Here is an 8,832-nt window from a genome sequence, read left to right as displayed (position 1 = left end):
CTTTTACTTGCATGTGATGAATATTAGTTGCAATGAAGCGCTGTATGCGTGTGTTTTAATACCTGCGGATAGGTTGCAAAGCTCTCCCGGTGCTTCGAGCGAGCAACCTTTCCTTGTCATCACGCCGCGCGGCGGCGGCCGCCTCTCGCGAGCGCCGCTCTGTCCAATGGGCTGCGGTCTGGCGCTTGCTGCCCGCTGTCAATCAGGCGGTGTGAGCTAATCGGAGCGGGCGTGCGGAGCGAGGCCGGAGCCTGCAGTGTGGAGAGAGGCGGACAGCGAGCAGAACCGAATCGAATCGAACCGAGCCGGCCCGGGGGGGGCCACAGGCCGAGTCAGGAGACCCTCCACCCCCTGCCCCATCTATTGCGTGACTGTGGAGAGAGGGGCTGGGAGCGAGACCCCCGGCTCCAGGGCCTGAGTGAGCCAGAGAGACCACCTTCCCCCCCCCCGCCCCCCGGCTCCACATCAAGGCCAGGGGCCGGGATGGAAGAGGCGGCCGCGGCAGGTGAAGGCGATGGAGGCCCGGCCGCAGCTGCCCTCCGGCGACGAAACAATGAAATCGCGGCCGAGCGGGACGAGACGGGGGCCGAGGATGAGCCGAATTCGGCGGCCAGAAGGAGAAGCAAGAGGCCCAGGCCTGCGGGAGAGGAGCAGAGCAGCCCTGGAGGAGCGGCGGCAGCGGGCTCGAGTTCAACGGCGTTACCGCGGGATGGAAGCCGGGGCGGCAGCGACGGGCAGCTCCCGGGAGCGACGAATGACGGCGGCTGCAGCGAGCCGGGCCCCGAGGCCGGCGGCGGGCTGCCTGGAGAGGAGCCCAGAGCCGAGGTGACGGGGCCCAGGACGCGCTCGGCCAGCAGCCGGCTTCCCAAAGCCAACGGGCTCCCCAAGCAGCGGTCCCCGCAGGATGGTCACCGGCTGGGAATAGCAGCCGCGGCCGCCCCTCCTCTCTCTCCCAATGGCAGGTGCAAGGCCGCGGACCGGCCGCCCGCCTCCGACTCACCCGAGGTCGGGAACCACGACAGCGGCGAGAGCGACGGGCAGGAGCCTGAGGATCCGAGTTACGAGGTACAGCAGGGCCGTCGGATCCTGAGCGAATTCCTGCTCGACAAGCACAAGAACCTGACGGCCCCGTTCGCCCACCCCGGGGAGCCGGCCGACAGCTGCCAGCAGCCCGTGTGGCTGCACAAGATGGAAGAGAAATTCGACAACAACCAGTACGGCGGCATCACGGATTTTGTGGCGGACTTCAGGCTGATGTTGGAGAGCTGCTACCGGTTCCATGGCGTGGACCACTGGCTTTCCAGACAGGCTCAGAAGTTGGAGATGATGCTGGAGCAAAAGTTGACGTTGTTGTCAAGGTGAGTGAGCGAAAGAGGCAAGCATTTTACCCACGTTAGGGATAGACATCACAAGAAGTGGGCGGGGGGTGGATTATAAAGTGGCGAGGTAAAGCAACAATTCAGATGTTGTCGTAAAAAGCAATGGCAGTAATCAGAAACTCGTCTGAAACTGATTCTAGTTTTTAAGATTTCCTCAACTATTTTCATTCAGACAGCGACCCCGTTAGGATTAAATCGAAGCGTTTTTACACAAATGGACTGGGGGTGGGGGGAATAATCCCATGTGAATACTGACGGTAGTAGGCTTCCACCAATACCAACTCTGCACACTTCAATGATTTACTCTATCCTCTCTGTCTTCCTACGTGAATTTACATAACAAACAGGTGTAGGAAGGCAACAATCAGGCAGTAAAAGAAGCATGGTCTGTCTGCTGGTTCTGGTATATTGGTGTGATCATGCTGTACACCTAGATTTCATTATTTGGAGGTAATTACTGCAGGTTTATTGAGACATGTGTAATCACTGACGTGTTCACTAACCAATACATATCAAGTGTTGACTGTCGTTTATGCCTGTTATATCTTGAAGTAGTGACCCACTCACTGCTTTCTCTTCAATAGAATTGGAGTGAACAAATAAAAACCATGGTCTCTGATTGAAGCCGATGTGGGATTCTATTTAACGCAGAAAGAAAAAGATCTATATATTGGGATTAGAATAGTTAGGTGCTTGATGGCCGGCACGGACACGATGGGCCGAAGGGCCTGTTTCTGTGCTGTATTACTCTATGACTATATTGGAATTGTTGTCTTGTGCAATTTGCAAATAATAGTACGTGCGTGCGGTTTTGTGCCACTGCTTCTCTGAAATCGGTTCTGTGAAGTAAATCAGAGGGAATTCTAAAGTCCTGGAACCTGAACTGTTCCTTAAAGCAGTACTGATGGTGTGGTGGGAATGTCAGGAAAAATGGCATTTATTGCCTCCGAAATGACCAACTGAATTTTGTGTAGAAACACAGCAGCCAGTTTGCACTTAATGTCTTGCTAACATGTGGTGAGATTGGTTGAGCGGAGGAGCATTGGCCAGGGCACCAGTAGAACCCGCTGTTCTTTCAAAGTGCCATAGGATATTTTAGATTCACCTGAACAAGCAGATGGAGATTCTCTTTAAAGTCTGAATGCAACCTCCCCTCACTACTGCACAAAAATGTTAGCCTAGTTTGTGTACTGATGTCCTGGAGTGAGAATTGAACTCATGACGCTTTGATTCAGTGTGTGTGCTACCAGCTGGGACAAGTTGACGTGTCTTTTGGTTTGCATTAATTTCAAAATGAATGTCACTGATTCACAGCACCACCTTCGCCAAAGGTTCTGTAAACATTTAACTGTTTCTAAATAATTGCACATGTCCTGTTAAGCAACCTCTGCATTAAAGTCTGAAGAATTAAATGATGCTTGCATACTTAAGTGTAATACTGCTTTGTTCTTACAAATGTCCCGTTGCTTAGCATTTTAACAACCATTTAACTTGAATAGTTTGCACTATTCCTGTGCTACAGTTGAGGCCATGAGTGCAACCTCAGTAGCTATTGGCAGTATCTGCAAATATTTCTTGTTGAATTAAGAAGTATCTACTCTAGAAGTAAGCTAAAGGTATTGGTTTGAAGGGCAAAACGTCACCCACACATTGTAGTGATTTTTAGATAGTTATTACAGGTGCTGAAGGTTGCAAGAGCTAGAACCATCTTGAAAATACAATCTCAAAATATTTGTGAGGCCTCTTGACCCGTTCTGCATTTGAGTCAGCTTGGCTGAGGTTTTTACACTGTTGCTTGACTTTGTAAAGAAAATGTCCAACTTGAAAAATTAAGTTCAGGACTGAAAGGCTCATAATGTTTCAGCATAGAACAGGGGCTCTATTTCACAAAGATTTATTTAAGTATGTTTTCAGTTTTTTGCAATGTCATACCTATACTGTTTAGTGCTCCACAACACCTGAGGGTCTTTTTAATTTGTCAGCTCAGGGAATTTCCAAGGTGTTGGCCAAATTTTGAGAGATGGGTGCTTACTCTTGAGACCATTCTCAACCTGTCATCTGGCTGGAGAACAAGTTTTATTTGATAGATTTTATTTTTACTTGTCTAGTCCATTTCTTATAAATGTCAGCTTTCTTATTGGCATCAAACAAGGTTTTTTAATTTAACTTTTCTGACTTGTATCACTTTGCTTAGCTTATATGTATTTTTATTTAGGGTTCAATGTTAATATTTAGAATTTACTTATCTATTTTCTCCTGGTCTGAACTTTGCTCTGTCTTTGTGGATGAGGCTTAAAACAGCCCTAACCTATAATAGATTTTGGCTCTCTAATCAGTGAATGTAAGAGCAATTGGCCTAATGCCATATATATGTTCCAGTACGTAAAGGCACAGACCAATGTGTTAGGTCTTGTAGAACAACTTAATTTTTGGAATCATAACTTTTTCTTAACACCTCTCAATTGCCAACTCCCTCAAATGTCTCCACAGTATCTGCACCCTTGAACTATCCATTCCAGATATTTAACACCCGCTACATATAAAGTATTTTTATATAAGCTGCTCATCTTTTGACGGTTCAGCCTGTGTCACTTCATTGTAAAGTTGGTAGCAAACAGTGACCAGACATCCACACAGTAGCATGCTGGAGAGATTTGTAAAATGTTTTTGGAATGGACATACCAGTGCCTTCTACAAAGTCTCAGGTGCAGGATTTGTTAACCACCTTACTATTGACACACTCTGCACTACTAGTTTTGATGAGTTTTCTATCAATCTGCTCAGATCCAATTTCACTGGCTCTGTAGCCTATCCTGTGACTATTCAGTTTATATTCCCATTGTGCATTTCCCCTCATTAGTCTTGCCATTCCTGTTGATTGCCTCTTCCCTAATGTTTGAATCCTCCCTCCTCAAATTTGGTGTCACCTGCAAACTTACAGCTTTGTTTCTGTTCCCAGCTGTTCATCCAGGGCTGGTGCCTTGTCTTAGTTCAAAGTCTTCAGCCTGTCAGTGTCTACGTTATCTCACATCAAGTTGAATGCAATCCCAGCCTGTTTTCGAGTTGCTGAACTTCATTGGTGTAGTAATTAGCATCCTATAGTTGGCCTCAGAAAAGTGCTTGTGTGAATCAGGACTCTATTGGGTCTGAGTGAGATACTTTCTGTAGCAAAATAACTTGCTGTCATAGCAAGGAAGAAATTGAAAGTCGATGTGAAGGGGCAATATTCATAGAGTTGTGCTCTCGTGAAGCATTTGTCTACAAAATCTCTCCCTCTTATTCCTGTTAGTTTACTTCTGTTATTGTCCCATCTCGGAGGATGGACAATTCTGGAGCATGGCTACAAGTTCAGCAACCCTCTCTTACCTTTATCTTTCCTGGATCCACCTCCCCAGGTGGTGAATATTTGAAGGATGCTCAAGAATTGGGAGGATGTGTATCGTAATGATGGCAATCCTTGTCCTGATCTGATATTCATATACATCCGCTCCACTAAAGGTAATTCTATAGTGGGGATCAAGAGTAGTAACCCTGACTGATTTATTAGCACCCCTGCACTTCCCAGCTTTGGGATGCAGATATTTGTAGTGTCCTTATTACTGTCTGACTAAAATAGTTGACTGAGCACAGAGTAGGGATCGCATTTTGGACCTTCATTGTATGATTCATTATCACACTACATGTGTGCATTTAACCACTTGAGCCATTTAGGAGGCTAGCACAAACATGGACAGCTATATATTCCATGTGATATGACAAAGTTCTTTCTGTTGTGTAATACTGAGGAGTGATATTTTTTGGCCCTGATAATGGTGTCAGTGATAAAACTTGGAAACTAAAATGGCACACATCTGTTTTTGAGTATATGTTCAAAGATTTAATGCACGCATAAATGACATTTACATAATGACATTTGCACACACTACTTGAACTTTTATAGGTCATGATTTCACTTATAGCCTTGTAACACTGCAGATGTTTTGCACAGTCTCATCTTAGTTTTGTAACTTTATTTATCAGTTGAAATTATTTTTTTAATTCATTTCATGGGTTGCGGGTGATGCTGGCAAAGCCAGCATTTGTTGACCATCCCAAACTGCCTTAGAGAAGGTGGTGGTGAGCTGCCTTCTTGAACCGTTGCAGTTCATCTGGTGCGGGTGCTCCCACAGTGCTGTTAGGAAGGGAGTTTCAGAATTTAGACCCAGCAACAGTGAAGGAACGGTGATATGTTTCCAAGTCAGGATGGTGTGTGGCTTGGAGGGTATCTTGCAGGTGATGGTGGTCCCACACATCTGCTGCCCTGGTCCTTCTAGGTGGTAGAGATCGCAGGTTTGGAAGGTGTTGACGAAGGGCCTTGGTGAGTTACTGCAGTGCATCTTGTTGATGGTACACACTGCTGCCACTGTGTGATGGTGGTGGAGAGAGTGAATGTTTAAGCTGGTGGATGGGGTGCCAATCAAGCGGGCTGCTTTGTGCTGGATGATGTCGAGCTTCTTGAGTAGTGTTGGAGCTGCACTCATCCATGCAAGTGGAGAGTATTCCATCACACTCCTGACTTGTGCCTAGTAGATGGTGAACAGGCTTTGTGGAGTCAGGAGGTGGGTTACTCGCTGACATTTACACACACTGCTTGAACTTTCATAGGTCATGATTTCATTTATAGCATTGTAATACTGCAGATGTTAATATTTTGCATAGTGTCATCTTAGTTTTGTAATTTTATTTAAAATGTCGATTTCCCAGCCTCTGACCTGCTCTTGTAGCCACAGTATTTATAATGGCTGTTCCAATTCAATTTCTGGTCAGTTGTAACCCCTAGGATGTTAGTGGGGTTTTGGCAATGGTAATGCTGTTGAAAGCTGAGGGGAGATGGCCTATATGTGATTCCAGACCAACAATGTGGCTGACTCTTGACTGCCCTCTGAAATGGCCTAGCAGGCTGCTCAGTTGAGGGCAGTAAATGCTGGCCTTGCCAGTGACACCTACATCCAGTGAATGTATTAGAAAAAAAATGCAGAATAATTGATCACAATATTAATAGGTGACCAAATCCCTGCTCTTCTCTGAGTAGTAAAAGTTTAACCTGTAGTAAACCTTTTTCAGGGGGAACTTTGTATAACATAATACTCATGGCCTCAAAACTGAAAATAAATATACTTTGCTGGTGGAAACAGTCAATAGTTGCCTTCAAAAGGGAATTGCATAAATACTTGAAGGAGAAAAAAATTGCAGGGATATGGGGGAAGAGCAGGGGAGTGGGGCTAACTGGATCACTCTTTGGAAGAACCCGTGCAGACTTGATGGTCCAAATGGCGGCCTTCTGTGCTGTACTGTTCTGATTCTAAGTTAGATTCTCTGTTATTTATTTATTTTATTTAGAGATACAGCACTGAAACAGGCCCTTCGGCCCACCGAGTCTATGCCGACCATCAACCACCCATTTTATACTAATCCTACACTAATTCCATATTCCTACCACATCCCCACCAGTCCCTATATTTCCCTACCACCTACCTATACTAGGGGCAATTTATAAAGGCCAATCTACCTATCAACCTGCAAGTCTTTGGCATGTGGGAGGAAACCCACGCAGACACAGGGAGAACTTGCAAACTCCACACAGGCAGGACCCGGAATTGAACCCGGGTCGCTGGAGCTGTGAGGCTGCGGTGCTAACCACTGCGCCACTGTGCCGCCCAGTTGGAGATTGTCATTGCCTGGCACTTGTGTGGTGCGAATGTTGCTTGCCACTTATTAGCCCAAGCCTGAATGTTGTCCAGGTCTTGCTGCAAATGGACACAGACTGCTTCAGTATCTGAGGAGTTGCAAATGGTACTGAACATCATACAACCAGTGAACATCCCTACTTCTTACCTTATGATGGAGGGAAGGCCATCGATGAAGCAGTTGGATGGTTGGGCCTAGGACACTACCCTGAGGAACTCCTGCAGTGATGTCCTGGGGCTGAGATGATTGGCCTCCAACAACCACAACCATCTTCCTTTTGTGCAGGGTATGACTCCAACCAGTGGAGAGTTTGCCCACTGATTCCCATTGACTTCAATTTAGCGAGGGCTCCTTGATGTCAAGGGCAATCACTTTCACCTGGAAACATGGTTTTTCTATACATAGCGCTCTGTCCAGGCAATTTCCTCTGTGCTGATATGCAAATTTTCCCAAGGCTTTGTCGTTTCAGAGCTATTAACAGTTGTTAGTGTTCTGTTTTTATTGACTGTATACCTTTTTAAAAAATAATTTGGAAGTGATTTGAAGCGTAAACTTTCGGTCTTATCTATGAAGGAACCAGCTTTGCTTTTCAATGTTTGTAATAGCGTCTGTGCAATAAAAAAAAAAAATTGCAGCTTAATTATGTAGTAATAAAATGGTTACAGTGCAAAAAGAGGCCATTCGGCCCATCGTTCTCTGCCGGCACTCTGCAAGAGAAACTCAGCTAGTCCCATTCTTCTGCCCTTTTCCTATAGCCATGCAATTTCTTTCTCTTTAGTGCTTATCCAATTCATTTTTGAAAGCCACAATAGACTCTGCCTCCACCACACACTCAGGCAGTGCAATCCAGATCCTAGCCATATGCTGCGTGAATAAGTTTTTCCTCATGTAGCCTTTGGTTCTTTTGCCAATTAACTTAAATCAGTGTCCCTGGTTTTTGATCCTTCTGCCAATGGGAACAATTTCTCCCTATCGACTTAGTGGTGTTCAAAGTCATGAGGGTCTATCAAACCTCTTCTCAACCTTCTCGAAGGACAATAGTGCCAGCTTCTGCAATTTATCCACGTAACTGTGTTCCTACAACCCTAGAATCATTCTCAAATCTTTTCTGCGCCTTCTCCAATGCCTTCACATCCTTCCTAAAGTGCAGTGTTTAAATTTGAACACAATACTCCAGTTGAGGCCCAACCAATGTTTTATAAAGGTTCGCCATAACTTCTTTGCTGTTGTACTCTATGCCTCTATTTATAAAGCCCATTATCCCATGTTCCTTTTTAACCACTTTCTCAACCTGCCCTGCCATTATCAATGATTTGTACGTATGGACCCTCGGGTCCCTCTGCTCTTGCATCCCTTACCCCCTTTAGAATTTAATCTTTTTTTTTATAGTGCCTCTTGTTCTTCTGACCAAAATGTATCACTTTGCACTTCTCTGGATGAAATTTAATCTGCCACATTCCATTAGCCTATGTCCTCTTGAAGTTTATCACTATCCTCCTCACAGTTCACAATACTTACAAATTATGTGTCATCTGCAAATTTTGAAATTGTGTCCTGCACACCCAAGTCAGTGTCATTAATATATATCTAGAAAAGCAGTGGTTCCAGTACCAACTTCTGGGAACCCCACTGTATACCTTCTATCTGTCTGACAAACAACCGTTCACCACTACTCAGTAAGAGGAACTAGGCACCAAATTAAGAAGCAGAACCTCAAAGGTGGTAA

The 8,832-nt window shown here is 45.4% G+C and overlaps 1 protein-coding gene across 1 annotated transcript in view; it reads left to right on the top strand.

The window, feature by feature from the left end:
• Positions 1-217: 217 nt before the first annotated feature.
• The window catches only part of LOC137369462 (uncharacterized bromodomain-containing protein 10), a 111,247-nt gene continuing 102,632 nt past the window's right edge, over positions 218-8,832 (top strand). Inside the window, exon 1 of the mRNA XM_068030709.1 lies at positions 218-1,358. Within this exon, the coding sequence (XP_067886810.1) occupies positions 484-1,358 (875 nt within the window). The 5' untranslated portion in view covers positions 218-483. The remainder of the gene's footprint in view (positions 1,359-8,832) is intronic.

Source organism: Heterodontus francisci, chromosome 4, assembly GCF_036365525.1.
Source record: "Heterodontus francisci isolate sHetFra1 chromosome 4, sHetFra1.hap1, whole genome shotgun sequence".
Taxonomy (NCBI): domain Eukaryota; kingdom Metazoa; phylum Chordata; class Chondrichthyes; order Heterodontiformes; family Heterodontidae; genus Heterodontus; species Heterodontus francisci.
This window is presented reverse-complemented; position numbering and strand designations above follow the sequence as displayed.